This window comes from Orcinus orca, chromosome 14, assembly GCF_937001465.1.
Source record: "Orcinus orca chromosome 14, mOrcOrc1.1, whole genome shotgun sequence".
NCBI lineage: Eukaryota > Metazoa > Chordata > Mammalia > Artiodactyla > Delphinidae > Orcinus > Orcinus orca.
The window spans coordinates 43,747,330-43,765,516 of NC_064572.1; the positions used below are offsets into that span (position 1 = coordinate 43,747,330).

General features: G+C 49.0%; 1 protein-coding gene across 6 annotated transcripts in view; it reads right to left on the reverse strand.

Moving 5' to 3' along the window:
* Positions 1–18,187, reverse strand: part of ARHGAP22 (Rho GTPase activating protein 22) — a 237,923-nt gene that overhangs the window by 166,324 nt on the left and 53,412 nt on the right. For all 6 annotated transcript variants that reach the window (XM_049697151.1, XM_049697153.1, XM_049697154.1 and 3 more), the window contains one exon: positions 2,058–2,257. In XM_049697151.1, coding sequence (XP_049553108.1) covers positions 2,058–2,257 — 200 coding nt within the window. The remainder of the gene's footprint in view (positions 1–2,057; positions 2,258–18,187) is intronic.

The following is an 18,187-nucleotide window of genomic DNA, read 5'->3' on the forward strand; positions in this document are numbered from 1 at the left end:
GGGATGACAGTAGGGGCCACAGGCAGGGCTCTGAGGTGCTAGGGGCTCTGGCAACTTTGATCACCATCATCAGAGTGACATGTCACCAAAAGGACAGCCAGGAAAGCCAAGATGCCACTGAAGGGCCAAGGCTGGTCTTCAACACAAAACACAGAAGCCAGAAGGAAGATGGCAGTGGGCAAGCCAGAGGTGTGGCTCCTGATCTGGGGAGCAGGCTGAGGGGCAGGGCTGAGGGAGCGTGAGGGTACCCAGACTGAAGTATCCCAGGTGCTAGGATCTGTGCTCCGTCACGTATATGTTCTACAATCTAATTCTTAGTGCATCTCTGTGAGGTAGGTAATAATGTTTCCATTTTAGTAATCATGAAACTGAAAGTAAAAAAAAAAATTAAGTGACTTATACCAAGTTATTTAGCTAGCATGACTGACCTTATTCAGATCAAATTCAAAGTTCCTGTTTGTTCCACTCCACCTCTCTGGGAGTTCTATTCCTTCCTTATAAAGCCTGGGAGGCTGGACAGGATCAGAGTTCCCTAAACTTTAGCTTCGATCCACCTTCATGAGTTTTGTCATCCTCACCTCTCATCTCTACTGGTATTGATGTAAAACTTTTCCTCAAGCAGTCTCACTTGTTTGTGTGTGTGTTAAAATGTACATAACATGTAATTTACCATTTCAATGATTTTTAAGTGTACAGTTCAGTAGCATTAAGTACACTCACACTGCTGTGCAACACTTTTTGTTTTTAACTTAGATGTATTTTAGAAACAAAAACATGCTATGACTCTCACGAATGGAAACCAGTATGGCTTTCCATAAACAAAAGTTAACCACTAGAATAAATACAGTGAAGACAGAAAGTTATTTACTTGCAGCTGGTGACTAGTGCCACTGAGGTCTCTGAGATGAGGCCTGCTCCTTCCCACCCCCAGAGTCCCATGTTTTTAAGGGAGGGTCCCAAGTATTGGAGAAGTGCTAAAGATAGGACAATTCCTTCTTCATACTCAGAAAATTTGGAAGAGGAGTGACAGGGTCATTTTCTCGCTGTGTTGACGACGTGATACCGTGCTGTGCCCAGGTACCTCCTTCCACCTTGCCCATCACTGAGCCCCCTCCCAGCCCCCCAGGCCCCCGAGCACACCGTGGAACTGCTGGATGTGCACAGGCTACAGCCCTGAAAAGCTCTGTGACCCCTGACCCCAAACAAGGGGATCTCCCTTTTCTTTCCAACTTGGATCGATGACTAGGAGCCACCTTTGGAAGAAGTCCTTCAAGTTCCCTTCCCCATTTTCCCCAAGAGAAGCGAGGGTAGCTCCCAGACATCCTTTCTCTGTCTGAATCCCATAACAAGGGTTAGCTTGCCCAAGCTCCGCAAGCCCAGCCGCCATGGCCGGCAGCGTGCAGAGCGCTCGGTTATGATGTCTGCACAGGGCAACTGTGACCAGGCTGCACCATGGCGGAGGAGGCCACTGACTGCTCTGAGTGAGCGAACTTAGTGGAACTGGGTAGAAAGGCAGACGTGTTAAGCGCCTGAGGTGGAGCTTACAGTGCTGGTGGAAAACAGAAGCCTCCCCTGAGAGGCAGAGGCCTCTGACACAGGGGTTTCACCACGAGCCAGAATTCAGTATGACGTTACATTTGTCTGGGCGCCCGTTTCCCTGCATAATGGAAGGAACGGAATGTGTGTACCTGTGTCCTCCTTGGAAGCACTAAGAGGCTGAAAAGGACATGAGGAAGAGTTGTATTTTTAAGCCATGGACGGATGTTCTCTATCACCATTATAAGGAAACATTTCCATCACTGAAGCTGTGGATGTGTCACAGTAAAACAAGGTGTGATACCGGGAACGTGGTAGCAGGGGATAAAGCTCACTTTGGAAATCCCAGTGAAATGTCATGCTGAGTGGAGTCAGGGGCTTGGTGCTTGAGGGGTGGAGGTGCTGACGGGAGGGTCACTGTCTGCCTTCTCCCCTCTCCTGGACGTAGTTAAACACGCCCGCCCACCCCCGCCTGGAGCCCCGCTGTGATGCCCGCTGGACACAGGACGCACGCTCCTCACCTGGGGCTTGCTCTCATCTTTGTCCTTGTAGTAGAAGAGCTGATCCCCACGCAGTACGAACCAGCGTTGCTGCCAGTTCTTCATTATGCTCCTCTGCTTCTTCAGCCAGCCCGCCTTCAGGACGGGGCCCAGCCTGCGGGGGCAGGGTGGCTGCCCAGGGCTCCGGCTCTGCTCCCCCATCACCAGGCTTTTGGAGCGGGCTGGAAGCCAAGCACACACACAGTGAGCACGAAGGATGGCAGGCCAGGGGTCAGTCCTTGCCCCACCCTGGCATCCCAGCTGCCCGGTGACCAGAGTATGGGAGCTTCGGCCAGTAGGGCATGATCATGCTTGGCCTATCTCCCCCTTGGGTTCAAAGGGACATGGGTTGGGACCCCTCAGCACCGCAGCCCAAGGTCATCCACCTAGGGGAGTGCACAGCCTGCCTGATTAGTTTCTGCTTTGTCCCTGGGATCCAAGATTCTGCCTTTCCCCAGGTTTGTTCATCCATCCATGCCTCCATGCACCCATCCATCCATCCAGCTTTCCATTTGTTCAATGACTCATTCATTCATTCAGCAACTATTTATTAGTACCTACTATGTACCAATCACTGTTATAGGTGCTGGGGAAAAAGCAGTAAGAAACAAGAAAAATAAGAAACATAAACATCTGGATCCTGCTAGAGCTCACATTCTAGCAGGTTCCTGTCACTCAGGCCCCGAGGGAGCTGGCCCCAGCAGACTCCCCCCCTGGTACCTGCGTGGCACCTCTCCCCTGGCAGCATCAGATCTCAGCACCATTGCCCAGAACCCCCATCCCACCTGGCAAACCACCTTGCTGCTTCCCTGGGATCATCCTGGCAGCTGGGCCTGCACAGCAGGGCCTCTGCGACAGTTGCTTGCTGTGACTTGTCGACGGCTCCCTGGCAGGGTGAAGGGGCCGTCCCTCCTACCTAGAGCCACCGAGCGCCTCGAGCACTCCTGCTCCGCAGATACCACTGAGCAGCGCTCTGCCAGGTTGGTACTGCCCTTCACAGTGATTGAGTTCTTGCCCCTCCCATGCCTCCCCTACCCCTTCCCCTCGCTCTCCCCTCTGTCCTGGGGAAAGCTTCTCTCCTCTCTCTGGCCAGTATCAAGGATACTGCTGCAGTGGTCGCCAGGAGGGGCCATCCTGGACTTTGGAGGAACAACTCTGAGTCCAAATGTAATCACACTTACAATTCTTAGACCACAGATCCTAACTTATGATTGGAACGCGCGGTCCCTGCAACCCACAGTTGTTTCTTCCATCCTTTTCCTACTCGATTTCTGGCTTGGCTGCATGGTGAGCTCCTATCTATCCTTCAAGATCCAACTCTACAGAACCTTCCTTCTGATCTCTTCCAGATAGTCCTTCCCTCCTCCACCAGGACATGTGGTCCATGGCTGGTATTTATTAATCTGTGTGGTTGCCTTTCTGCCCCTCTAGACTGAGGGGTAGGGATGGGAGGACATGACGTCTTATCTAGTTCTGCACTTGTGGCTCTCATCACCACACCAGGCAGGTAACGGATGTAAGACATGGTTGTCAAACATCATGGGCTACTTTGGCTTACTCTTTTATTTTAAATTGAAGTATAGTTGATTTGCAGAATCAACTCTCCTTGGCAGAAGCAGGGCTCCAGTGGAGGAGAGGAGAGGCCAGCCCCTGCTCCCCTCAGTTCACCAGGGAGGCGCTTCCTGCAGATGCTACTTAGGCTGCCCAGCCAGCCCGGATTGTCCCCCAGCCGGTCAATCACACAGATATTACTCATAAGGCCCATAGAGCGTCTTGAAAGGAAAATCGTTGTTGTTATGATTTATTAATAACCACTGTTCCTGTCTTCAGCATTTCCTTGAATCAAGCCATGTAAATATTCCAGTTCTGTAAACATTTAAGCCAAGATTTCAACTCAAACAGCTCTAACCTTCTAAGGCTCCAGAACTACGGGGAGCCTCTGGAGTTTCTGGCCCAGGAGCAGGCCTGTGACCTGGGGAGGAGCAGGGTGCTCTTTGCCCTCCTCAAAGTCAAGTTCTTCGGCTCACAAGCACATTCATTCATTCACCCATTCATTCATCCATGCCTTCCAAGTCTGCGGAGCTCCTCCAGGTAGGGGGCAGAACCCCAAGTGGTTTGCGTTCCCCCAGAGCCCCAAGGCTGGCAGGAGAAATAACACAAAGAAGAGCCACACAGAGATGGAAGAGCCACAGGCCACGTGGACGGGCAAAGGCTGCCGACACTTAAATGAAGGTGCACCTTTCCGCTGTAGACATTTGCAGAGCCACCCAGAGGAGGAGTGCCTAGGCTGAGCCTTGAAGGATGACCCACCTCAGGGGAGGGGGCACTCCAATTTGCAAGGAAGGAACAGGAGTAGCATTTGCTACCTCTTGGCTCAGATCAACGAGTGTGCCGGGTTGATGTGGTCACCTATTCGCACTGACAAGCATCTCCTGAGAGGATGGACCACACTCCCAGTCTCTCCTTCCTCACCCCCCAGTCCCTGCCAACCCCTTGCATTTGGAGGTTTTGTCCTCTCCTGGAAACTGCTCTGATGAAATCCGACAGTCTGGTTCTGATTCTCAGCCTCTGAGACCCTTTGGTGCTCAGGCACATTGATTACCCTCTTCCTGAAGCTCCTCCTTCCGCCCCCCCTGAAGAGCCCAACTGCCTGGTACACCCACGTCTCTTACCACCTGCCCAGCCCGTTCTGGCCTCAGTTCCTCCTGTTCTCCCCGAAAGTCCTGCTGTTGCCCAGGGCTGCCCCAGCTGCCCTCCATTGCATCATGAGTCACGTCTTTATTTCTGCCCAGATCTTTCTCTGAAATTTCAGGCTCACGTTAAACCATCTCCATGGGGGACATCTCCATAGGGATGGTTCATGGTCGCCTGTGCCCATGTTCAAATTCAACGTCGGCTGCCTACTCACATCTCCCAAGCCTGCTCCCCACTCCCTGCTCACCAAGGATTCATGACTGGGACCGGCTAATCTTGACATCTTGGAGTTGTTTTGACAAACCCCTCCCCATCAAGTCCCACGGCCAATTAGTGTGCAAATTCTGAAGATTCTCTCTTTGCACTCTTTCTTTCTTTTTTTTTTTTTTGCGGTACGCGGGCCTCTCACCGTTGTGGCCTCTCCCGTTGCGGAGCACAGGCTCCGGACGCGCAGGCTCAGTGGCCATGGCTCACGGGCCCAGACGCTCCGCGGCATGTGGGATCTTCCCAGACCAGGACACGAACCCGTGTCCCCTGCATCGGCAGGCGGACTCTCAACCACTGCGCCACCAGGGAAGCCCTGCACTCTTCTTTCTTTTCACTTCTGTTTTACTGAATCAATTCGAATTCTTACCATCCCTCGCCTGGACGCCTTCCTCTCGCTCCCTGCCCTCTGCTGGAGTCTCCAGAAGAGATACGCAGCTGCCGAGGAAATCTTTCTAAACGCAGATATAATCAGCTTTACTCCTTTTCTCCACAGTAGTTAGGGCATTTATCAATGACGTGCAGAGTAAAATCCAACCCCAGCCTGGCCGTCACGATCAGTTCACGGGACAGCGCCACCCCTGCCTAACCATGCGCCTCCCTGTCAGCCCAGGGCTAATGGCTGCCGAAGGTGCCTGCATATTACGCCTACCGGGGACCTTAGGAGATCCGGTTTCCAGGTTTGTTGAAAACGCCTACCTGGGACCTTAGGAGATCCGGTCTCCAGGTTTGTTGAAACACAACTTCCGGGGGAAGGACCTGGAATCTGGATGTTGAAGCAGCCCAGGTGATTCCAATAATCACTGCCCTGGGGTCTAGTCACCCTGGACAACTCCCCAGCGTAATGCCCTTTTGCTCATCTTCACTGCCAAAGTCCTACTTTCCACTCAACATTTGGGTCCCGTTGCACCTCCTTCATGTAGCTCTCCAAGAGTCACTCCACTAAAATTAGTCTCTTTCTCTCCACTTCAATTTCACCTTTAGAATAGTGTGAATAACAGTCTGGTGTACAGTAGTGTTGTTTGTGCAGTGCATGTATCTACCTCTCCCCAGAACTGAGGGCCATGGAGAGAGAGGGGGTCCAACTCCCTCCTGGGAAAATCTGTGTGCATGAGTGTGTGTTTTTTCTAGTATGTAAGTATGTATGGGCATGAGTGTGTACGAGTATGTGCATGTGTGAGTGTGCATGTGCATCCGTGTGTTTGCAAGCATATATGCTTGTGAATGTGTGTGTGTGTGCAGGCTGCAGTGTGCAAGTGTGTGCACACATGTGTGTGTCATTGTGAGTGTACAATGAGGGTATGTTTGTAAGTATGTCTGAGAGTGTGGGTGCATGCATATGTGTGAATGTGTATGAGTGTGAGTGTGTTTGCAAGCTTGTGAGGTGTGTGAGCACATGCCTGTTTGGAGCAATCCTAAACTCAGAATCTGGGGTCTCGGTCCAGGCAGTCAGTTCTGAGCAAGGAGACCCTGAGCCCAGGGCCTGCAGACTCATCCAGGAGCCCTGGAGGCCTGAGATCCTTACTTGGAAGCCAGGCTGTTGGGAAACTGGGAAAGCTGACAGGACAAGCCAGGGGAGGAGAGACAGAGGGGAGAGGCTGGGGGTGAGTCTCTGGGAGGGTGGAGAGGAGGGGCCACCCTGAGAGACATTTAGGAGGCGGGGCTGATGGCTGATGGCATGGAGAGGGGGACAGGCCAGCAGTCAAGCAGGGGCAGCAAGATGGTGCACGTGTTAGATTTTGCAGTCTCTCTGACATCCAAGAGGATGTGTCCAGGGGAAATGCGACGCGGGGGACGGAGCCAGCTCAGGAGGGAGGTGCTGCAGGTCAGCGCCCAGCACATAGGAAGCACTCAGTCAGGATCTGCTGAATGACACTGTGCTAAAAACCTTCAGGAATTGCTCATCTAATGCTTACAACAAGTGTTCTTCAGCAACAGGGGTCACACCACGCATAAGTGGCACAGCCTTGTCTGTGAATACAAATTCTCCCTCCTCAGGGCCTGCTCAGGTGGTGATGGGGGCTTAGCTTGGAACAGCCGCTGGGTGTTGGTAGACTCGGCCCTCATTGCATTAGCACTGGGTTGGCTTTCCTAGAAATGCTGGCCCAGGAGGGGTCAAAATGGGAGAAAGAAGGACCTCGATGGGTGGACAGGTGAGGGTAGGGTGGGTGGCAGTGGAAGGGACGGACATGCCTAAGTGCCTGTAAGGGCCAGAGTTGGGGGTGGGAGCCCAGCAGCTGACATGAGTAATTTCACTTATTCCTCAGAATAATCCTGAGTTCTCAGATGTTCTGACTGAGACTCAGAGGAAGAAAGCTGAAGGTTACACAACAATGTTGTTATGTGGCGAAGCCAGGATTCAAAGCCCAGTCAGTGTTGGTCACCGAGGATGCTACAATCCTTCCCAAGCAAAACCGATACTGAGCGGGGCCGTAAGTGCTTCAGCTCAGAGATGCCAGGAAGGGATGAGAAAAGCAGGCTGCACAGAAAAGCGCCCAAGTGTCCGCAAGGTGACAGAGGCTGCCAGGGATGACAGCAACAGTCACTCCAACTCAGAAGGTCAGAACCCTGGGTGGAGGAAATGGAATGCAAGGACCCAAAGGTTCATTCATTATCACAGAAGGACAAAGGCCTATGCAGGCAGCATCAAGGTGCAGGGCCAGCCCTGATTTTTTTTTTTTTGGCCTTATTGTGTGGCTTGCAGGATCTTAGTTCCCCAACCAGGGACTGAACCCAGGCCGCAACAGTGAGAGCGCTGAGTCCTAACCACTGGACTGCCAGGGAACTCGCATGCCCTTTTCCTATCAAGGAAGTGTAAAAAATTATTTTTTAACATCTTTGTTGGAGTATAATTGTTTTACAGTGTTGTGTTAGTTACTGCTGTATAACAAAGTGAATCAGCTATATGCATACGTATAACCCCATATCCCATCCTTCTTGCGTCTCCCTCCCACCCTCCTTATCCCACCCCTCTAGGTGGTCACAAAGCACGGAGCTGCTCTCCCTGTGCTACGCAGCTGCTTCCCACTAGCTATCTAGTTTACATTCGGTAGTGTATATATGTCAATGCTACTCTCTCACTTCATCCCACCTTACCCTTCCCCCTTGCTGTGTCCTCAAGTCCATTCTCTATGTCTATGTCTTTATTCCTGTCCTGCCCCTAGGTTTATCAGAACCATTTTTTTTTTTAGATTCCATATATATGTGTTAGCATACAGTATTTGTTTTTCTCTTTCTGACTTACTTCACTCTGTATGTCAGACTCTAGGTCCATCCACCTCACTACAAATGACTCAATTGCATTTCTTTTTTTTTTTTTTTTGCTTTTGTAATTATAATTGCATTTATTTTTATGGCTGAGTAATATTCCATTGTATATATGTGCCACATTTTCTTTATCCATTCATCTGTCAATGGACACTTAGGTTGCTTCCATGTCCTGGCTACTGTAAATAGTGCTGCAATGAACATTGTGCTACATGACTTTTTTTTTTGGCGGTACGTGGACCTCTCACCGTTGTGGCCTCTCCTGTTGCGGAGCACAGGCTCCTGGACGCACAGGCCCAGCGGCCATGGCTCACGGGCCCAGCTGCTCCGCGGCATGTGGGATCTTCCCGGACCGGGGCATGAACCCGTGTCCCCTGCATCGGCAGGCGGACTCCCAACCACTGTGCCACCAGGGAAGCCCCATGACTCTTTTTGAATTACGGTTTTCTCAGGGTATGTGCCCAGTGGTGGGATTGCTGGGTCGTATGGTAGTTCTATTTTTAGTTTTTTAAGGAACCTCCATACTGTTCTCCATAGTGGCTGTATCAATTTACATTCCCACCAACAGTGCAGGAAGGTTCCCTTTTCTCCACACCCTGTCCAGCATTTACTGTTTGTAGATTTTTTGATGATGGCCATTCTGACCGGTGTGAGTTGATACCTCATTGTAGTTTTGATTTGCATTTCTCTAATGATTAGTGATGTTGAGCATTCTTTCATGTGTTTGTTGGCAGTCTGTATATCTTCTTTGGAGAAATGTCTGTTTAGGTCTTCTGCCCACTTTTTGATTGGGTTGGTTTTTTTTTTTGATATTGAGCTGCATGAGCTGCTTGTATATTTTGGAGATTAATTCTTTGCCAGTTGCTTTGTTTGCAAATATTTTCTCCCATTCTGAGGGTTGTCTTTTCATCTTTTTTATGGTTTCATTTGCTGTGCACAGCTTTTAAGGTTCATTAGGTCCCATTTGTTTATTTTTGTTTTTATTTCCATTTCTCTAGGAGGTGGGTCAAAAAGGATCTTGCTGTGAGTTATGTCATAGAGTGTTCTGCCTATGTTTTCCTCTAAGAGTTTTATAGTGTCTGGCCTTACATTTAGGTCTTTAATCCATTTTGAGTTTATTTTTGCGTATCGTGTTAGGAAGTGTTCTAATTTCATTCTTTTACATGTAGCTGTCCACTTATTGAAAAGGCTGTCTTTTCTCCATTGTATACTCTTGCCTCCTTTATCAAAATTAAGGTGACCATATGTGTGCAGGTTTATCTCTGGGCTTTCTATCCTGTTCCATTGATCTATATTTCTGTTTTTGTGCCAGTACCATATTGTCTTGATTAGTGTAGCTTTGTAGTACAGTCTGAGGTCCAGGAGCCTGATTCCTCCAGCTCCGTTTTTCGTTCTCAAGATTGCTTTGGCTATTCGGGGTCCTTTGTGTTTCTATACAAATTGTGAAATTTTTTGTTGTAGTTCTGTGAAAAATGCCATTGGTAGTTTGACAGGGATTGCATTGAATGTGTAGATTGCTTTGGGTAGTATAGTCATTTTCACAATGTTGATTCTTCCAATCCAAGAACATAGTATAACTCTCCATCTGTTTTCATCATCTTTAATTTCTTTCATCAGTGTCATAGTTTTCTGCATACAGGTCTTTTGTCTCCTAAGGTAGGTTTATTCCTAGTTATTTTATTCTTTTGTTGCAATAGTAAATGGGAGTGTTTCCTTAATTTCTCTTTCAGATTTTTCATCATTAGTGTATAGGGATGCAAGAGATTTCTGTGCATTAATTTTGTATCCTGCTACTCTACCAAATTCATTGATTAGCTCTAGTAGTTTTCTGATAGAATCTTTAGGATTCTCTATGTGTAGCATCATGTCATCTGCAAACAGTGACAGTTTTACTTCTTCTTTTTGGATTTAGGTTCCTTTTATTTCTTTTTCTTCTCTGATTGGGAAGTGTAAATCTTTTGTTTGTCAGAGTTGAAGAAATTAAAGAAGTGAATGTACAGAAGAGGAAACACAAACAGCCAATAAAGATGTGTAGTGATGCTGGATTTCAGTAGTAATCAGGGGGAAGTACAAATTATAGCTATTTTATGATGCAGTACTGTGTACCCTTTAGGCAGGTACATTTTTAAAATTCAGTAATATCATGTGTTGTGAGTTATTGTAAGCTACTTTATAGAAGGCAATTGGGCTGTGTTTATTAAAACTGAAAACATGCCCACTCTATAACCCAGCAAATTCCGTGTCTTACCTCTTTCCTGCAAAAAGAACCACAAGTGCCTAGGTAGTCACACCCAAGGATGCCCTTGGAGCACACTGAGTGATCCCTAATAATGGAAAAACCCAAATGCCCAACAATAGGAAAATAGCCAAATAAACTGTGCTGTATTCACATTACAGGATGCACAACAGAAGTTAAAAAGAATGAGATGAATGTATATGAGCGAACACGGTTAGCTCCCCTCTTCAACGAACACCTCAGAAGGGGTGTCTTCACTCTTTCCAATTCCTCTCCGATTCTCCTTTCTTGTTGTAGTAAAATACACTTAACATAAAGTTGACCATTTTAACCATTTTTAAGTGTACAGTTTACTGTGGCTTTAAGTACATTCACATTGCTATGTAACCACCACCACCATTCATTTCTAGAATTTTTTCATCATCCCTAACTGCTTCCTGTTCTCTTTTGATCCCACCCTGTCAGCCTTCCCCTACCTCTGTACCACCAAAACTGCTCTTATCAAGGCCACCAATGACCCTCACAGTGCTTAATCCAAGGTCAAGTCAGCCCATCCATTCCTTCCCCTTACACCACCTGACCCCAGTTGGTCCTTCCTGCCTCTGTGACCATTTTTACCCTTGGCTTCCAAGACCACTCTCTCCTGCCTCTCCCCTTCTTCACTGGCTACTACTCTCAGTCTCATCATCCCCACCTCTTAAAGTCCAGCACCAGGGGCTAGTCCTTGGACTCTACTTCTGTCCACACTCACTGCCTCGGTGATCTCCTTCCATCTCATGGATTAAAACACCATCGATGTGTGGAAGTCACCTGTGCAGAGCTCAGCCCTGAACCCCAGACCCAGGCGGCCATCACACCATCCACCACCAGCATCTCATGGCAAAGCTCAACTCCTGGTCTTTCCCGACCCCCAAACCTACTCCTCTCATTGTTTCCCCCATCTCAGTCAATGGAAACACTATCAGACATGCCTATTCCCAGCCACCATCATTCCTCACTTGAGTTACTGCTACAGCCTCTTCTCCAGTCTGCCATCTGCCATCCCCCCAGTGCAGTTTCTTAACAGGGCAGCCAGAGACAGTTTTTAAAGATGGGAGTTAGACCATGTTACTTCCCTATGAAAACCCTGCAGGACTCCCCCTCTCACTCAGAGTAAAAGTAGGAGCCATCACTACAGCCTACAAGGGTCCTTGGGACCTGGCCATGTGGCCTCTCAGACCTGCTTGCACTTCCCTGCTCTTGGCCACACTGGCCTCTGCTGTTCCTCAAACAGGCCAGCATGCACCGGCCTCCTGGCTCTGCACCTGCCATCCCTGGCCCCATAGGGCTTCCTCTCAGCCCCTTTGTTCTTTATTCAAATGCCATTTTCTTAGTGAGGACTTCCTGACCACCCTTAAGAAGATGTATCCCCAACCTTTCTATCTCCCCTTTTCTGCTTTAATATTTACTTAAGTTCTATTATAGCGGTGGAAGAGAGCAAATAGCAGAAAAATACACAAATTATAAAACTATACAAAAAGGGAAGAAAAACACAACCCCTTAAACAAAAGGTATACTCACAAAGTATATTCAGTGGGTACATGCATTTGCATAGAAGGAACATGTCACACCTGTTAACGGTGACTTTGGTCATGAAGGGGAGGATGGGGCTGTAGTATTGTGGTTTTATACATGCATTGCTTACATAAATTAAAATAAAAACTTTAAAAGAGAGAGCTCTTTTGGAATGGAGCTAAATTCCCTCAGGAGATCTAAAATAGCAATTAAAATATCACAAGTTTGATAAATGTTTATGCATATTTATCTGCAACAAGCACTGCGCTGGGCTGTGGACCACAACACAAAGAGACGCCTAGCCTCTGCCTACTCGGAGCTTCCAGGCTGAACAGATGACGCTTCATGGAAGCATGGCCCAGGCCCACCTGTGGACCTTCTATGGGATCAGGTCGGGGGCCCCCTCTCTGTAGGCGAGCCCCTCCACTGGGCCTGGGTCTACTCCAGCCCGTCTGCTTCACCCCATCTCGCATAAGGAGGGGCTCAGCAAGGGTGTGCAGGTCATTCACTCCCCCAGTGTTTCAACGAGAATACCTGGCAGCTGCCGCATCTTGGAAATGGCTGAGAACACATTAAAGATACCTTACACCGTGGAACATGTCAGAGCTCTGCCCAAATTCCCTTGATTCCTTTTTCCTGTCTTTATGCGCCCTTACTTCCAACAGCTTACCCCGGGTGGTTTTTCAGGGCTGCTGGCCCGTTTTGAAGTCTGTCCTTGGGGTATTGGAGCCATTCTGAGCAGGCAGTGGGAGAACTGGAAGTGCCCAGGAATTTACATCCCTCCCTCGCCCCACAGCCCTTGGCCAAAGACTCATGCATATGGGAGCCTGAAAGCCCCTGCAGTCTTGTTTCTAGTTGGACACCACTTGGAGGGATAAAGAGGTGCAATTCATGTTCAGAGTCTCCCTGGGGCTCAGGCTGAGACCCCTCCTCTACTGGCTATGCACCCCAGCTTGGCTCTCCCCGTCCCGGTGCTGCTCCCCCGCTGCCACCCCTCACTGGTGTCCCTTGGGAGCACCTGCTTACGAAATCACCACATACACTGCTCATCTCAGGGTCTATTTAGGAGATGCACACCTAGCACACCTGATGGTTTTCAGGGCCTTACGACCACGCTGTGGCAGCACTGGCCCTGGCACCTGCTGGGGCATCGGCACCCTGTTTTTCCATCTGTAGCTCTGTTAGTGCAGCCCCGAGAGCGTGGAGGAGTGGCCGCACTTGAACTAAAACACAATTGATTTATAAAATCAATGGATTTTAAAGCCTGGCTGGGGAAGGAGCAAGATGGCTCTCAGAGCTGAACTGATTTAAAGGATAAGTATTGAGGCAGAAAGATTAATGGAGAAGAGAGAGGTGAGGTAATGGAAGAGGCACTCTGCAGGGGGCCGGACGAGCCGGTTTCATGAAGTTAATGCAATTTGCAGCTAAGGGCAAGGGGGCCTCGCCAGGTTCCTGTGCTGTCCTGGGAGCACTGCATGAGCCTCTGATGATTTATTACAGGATGGTTCCTGAGTGCCCCCTACCTTTAAAAATTTTGTTTAGTTACTTAGCTTCTTTCTGGGCTCCATTTGGTCATCTGTTCTTTGCTAAGTCCCCCATCTGAGGGGTCTAGAGAATCAGCCAGGCGCTCCTAATGGGTCTCACTGAGGGGCCTGAAAGGTGAAGGACAAAGGGGAAACCTACCACCCCCCTTAAGTAAAAAGGATTAATTTTAATATAACTCTGAGGGAGTCTAGAAAGTTTGGATTTTTTCCAAAATGATTATTTTAATGCTTTCAAAACATCAATATAATAGATCACTTTCTTTACCATTATTTTTATTGGCTCTTCCTGGGTCTGTTTCCTGACTCAGCTGGTGCTGGTCTTCAGCGAGGGGGTGCAGGAGGCAGGGCACCCCCCAAACTGCTTGACCTGCACTTCCATGCAGTGTGAACCCCCGGGTGCAACTGGATCCAGTATTCTTTTATCCATTCATGGGGCTTATAGGGCCTCCTGGGTGTCCACCCTGTGCAAACCACTGGGGTATGGAAACGAAAGGCACATGCCTGCCATGGTACAAGTAAAGGGAGAACAGAGACATCCAAATACAAGAGTCTGTCATCTCGGCACATATAAGGGGAAATGAGAGTGTGAAGGCAGCAGCAAGGAAGTCAGGCTGGGAGGTTGGGAGGCCAGAGGTGAGGCTGCAGCTGGATGAAAGAATGGAGTAAGCTGTTAAAAGGGACCAGGTTATGCCACCCCCAAATATGCCACTTTGGCATATTGATTATTTTGAGCTGAAGGCAACTGAGAAACAGCAGACAGGAAGAGCTCTTTTCCCTCCCCCTTTCTGCTCAAAAGCAGGGCATAAATTTCCCTTTGTAGAGGTGCCTTGCAACTCCTGTACCAGGAAAAGGAGAATGAGATTCTTATCATCAGGAGACGACTTGGGTCTGCATAATGAACCTTACTAAACAACCCTTATCTACCATACTTTTCCTCGTCACCTTCCCACAGTTTACTGACCCTGGGTTTAACTGCCTCTTTTCTATAAAGCACCTGCCCATACACTTAAAACTATCAATAAAATTTATATGTCTTTTCTCCTGTTAATCTTTTAGCAATTTAATCAGCAGGCCTCAGGTGCAGAACTTAAGAGGGTAGAGGAAAAGTTTTTCCTCCCCTACACTATGGAAGGCTGGAGGGAGAAAGGGTGTGCCCAGCAGATGGAACAGGAAGACACGCAGGATGAGAGAGCATGGGGTTAAACCCAGAAAGTCTGGCTCCCAGGCTCTTAACTCTGACTCTCACAGGACCCATGTCCCTGCCCTAGAACAGACCAAACCCTAACCCCTTCCTACCAAGACTAATGAAAAACCCCTTTCTTTGAGAAGGACAAGCCTGATCGACATCACCTAACCTCTATCCACAGGCTGGACCTCCAACCATCCTGCCATGGTGGGATCCCTCTTGCTGCAACTCCTTCGAAGAGGCTATGCTTTAGCCATCATCGACATGGGTATGAAGTCGGGAAGATGAGACGGCCTCGGTGAGCCTGTGTGCAGTCAGGTCTCCAGCTTCACTTCCCACTCATACCACACACCCCACTCTTTCCAGATCAACGACTGGTCCCCACAAAGGCCACTTTGTGCCAGGCAGCTGCACCTCTGTGCTTGCCAGCCTGATGAGCCCTGACACGCTTGAAGTGTTGGTGCAGCCGTTTCCTACTATGTGAAGACTCCTCTAGCAGGTTCCCAAAGCAGGGGCTTGACTGCCATCCATCATGCCACCCCACAGATGGCACACACTTCTGGCCGGACACGTGCCTCTCAAATCTCTGTGTTGATCTGTGAGGTTCTCATGGCCAGAGAGGGTGCCCTCCTCATGCTTGATTCCTGGAACGTAGCAGAGAGCCTCTCAAATGCTTGCTGAATGAATGAGTGGATGTAAGACAGGAATCCTCAAGTTCAAAGAAGATGGGAAAGATCAAATCCAAGAGACCTTGTGCCTCTACAGATGATCTTCCTGGGCTGGAAGAAATCTGCCAGCAGGATTTCTCCGACCCATGGCCTGTTTCCACATGATGAAAGGTTTAAGGGCACAAGATCACTGATTCCACTCCTGTAATCAGAGGAGTGCAAGTAGGAGCAGGAAACACCGAATGTAGTTTTCCTACTTTTTCTAGTTTGGTGGTGGGAGTGGAGAGGCCAACCGAGGTCATGGAAAGGGCACAGGATTTGGAGGCTCTTTAGCCTCTTGGAGCCCCAGGTTTCCACATAAAATGAGAGCAAAATACAAATCTTATCCACTTCCTAGACCATGGTGAGGAAGAAATGAATGACACTTTGAAAGTGCTTTGTAAACAGAGAAGCACTGAAAGAATGAACGGTGGGGAGTACTGTTTCTCTTTGCTGCAGGCTGAGGCCTTGGGAGGCCTCTATTCCCTCTATTGGACCTCGTTTGGGAGCAGCTGGCCCTAGGTTTGCTGCCTCTGCTCCTGTTCAGATTAGCAAGCCATTCACCAGGAGCCAGGGATCAGTGGAGTCGATGTAATTCAATATTGATTATAAATTTCATTTCTGCCTGCCTACGGGTCATTAGCTTAGATCAATACATTCTCCACCCTTGGTTAGGTAATCATGGAGGCTGTTGATGATTTCAGCAGTCAGGCAGGTCCCTGGCTGCCTTGGTTGCGGGAGCCCAGGGCAGCTCTTCCGGCCTAGGTCTAACCCAGTTCAGGCCTGTCTTGCAAATAAATCATTTATTCCTGTCTGCAAACATGAAGGTCATGGCCAAATCTTCAATTCTCTGGGGCCGAAAGTCCAGCCTGGAGTTCTTGGAGCCCAGCATCTGGAAGTGCCTTATATCCTGAGTGTCTAAGAGTGCTGGGTTATGGACTCTGGGTACCTTCCATGGAAGAACTCAGTTTTCCCATCAGCTGGTATCTGGGAGGAGAGGCAGGAGGAGGGAGGAGGCCTGGGTTCACTGGACACAAACTTCCGCCTTCATCTCCTAGCACAAGAGCCTCAGTGGCAGCAGATGGACTGGTAGTCTGGGGCTGGGGTGTGTCCAGAAGCAGGGGAACCTGCCTGGCAGTGGCTGAATGCTCTCAGTAGATGTGCTCTGACAACGGTCCTGCTGTCCCCTCACGCCCTCTTCAGATGGCAGATAGGAAACACCGTCAATCCCACAGCATTTACTGAACATCTATCTCTTTTCTCCCTGCCCTCAGGGTCACTCTCTGTAGACCCACTGCCCACAGTGCAGCCAGCACCACTGTCTAATGCTCTGTCCAGACACATCACTCCCCTGCTGAGAGCCCTACCTGGATGTGGGATGGGTCTGTTCTCCCTGCCGCATCACCTGGTCCCTTCACTGCCTTCCTGCGTAGCAGGCTCACAGTTGGCCAAGTGCATGTGCCTCTGGGTCTAAATTCTTCAGAGAATTTAGATTCTCTCTGCGTCTCGGGCAAAGCAGATGCCACATCACCTAATTAGGTTACTGGCCCTTTGCTGTCCCACTCTCAGGGCCCTAGAGGTAGTCTGTCTTAGGGAGCCCTCAGAGCACCTGACAAGCCTGGGCAGGGGCAGCATAGGATGACCATGGGCATATTCGGGAAGGCCACACTATTCAGAACCAAGCAATCAGAGGAGGCCTATGAATCCCATGGTCACCCCTTAAGAGCAGAAACTCCCCTCTGAACAATCTTCCAGTGTGAACTGGCATGAGGTCAGGTGACCTCCAGTCTATCACTTCTTGACCACACCTCACATAACCCTGCAAGCTTTAGGGTGAGACCTGGCAGGCTCCTGCTCTCCCACCCCCTCCCTTCCCCAGCCCCCAGAGGCAGCCACTTCAGTTGGCTCCTTTGGTATTTACCTCCACTTTCTTTTTTTTTTTTTTTAATTGCGGTGGCTTCTCTTGTTGTGGAGCACGGGCTCTAGGTGCACAGGCTTCAGCAGTTGCAGCACTGGGGCTTAGTAGTTGCGACGCGTGGGCTCTAGAGTGCTCGGGCTTTAGTAGTTGTGGCACATGGGCATAGCTGTCCCGCAGAATGTGGGATCTTCCCAGACCAGGGCTCAAACCCGCGTCCCCTGCATTGGCAGGTGGATTCTTAACCACTGGTCCATCAGGGAAGTCCCTACCTCCACATTTCCAAATAGTGTTTATTTATCGCTATTTCTTTCTTTCACTTTTTCTTGATTACCCTCATCTAGTTAATTAACACATGCATCAACTCACATATTTATCTCTTTTGTGTGTGCGAGAACATTTAAGTTCTACTCTCTTAGCACATTTCAATGATACAATACAGGGTTATCAACTATAGTTACCATGTTATACATTAGATCCTCAGATCTTATTCATCTTATAATTGAAAGTTTGTACCCTTTTACCAATTTCTCCCTATTTCCCCCACCTCCCAGCCCCGGCAACCACTTTCTACTTTTTGTTTCTGTAAGTTTGCTTTTTCTGTTTTTGTTATTAGCTTCTACATATAAGTAATACCATGCAGTATTTGTCTTGTGTGTGCCTTATTTCACTTAGCATAGTGTCCTCAAGGTCCATCCATGTTGTCACAAGTGGCAGGATTTCCTTCTTCCTCATGGCTGGAAAC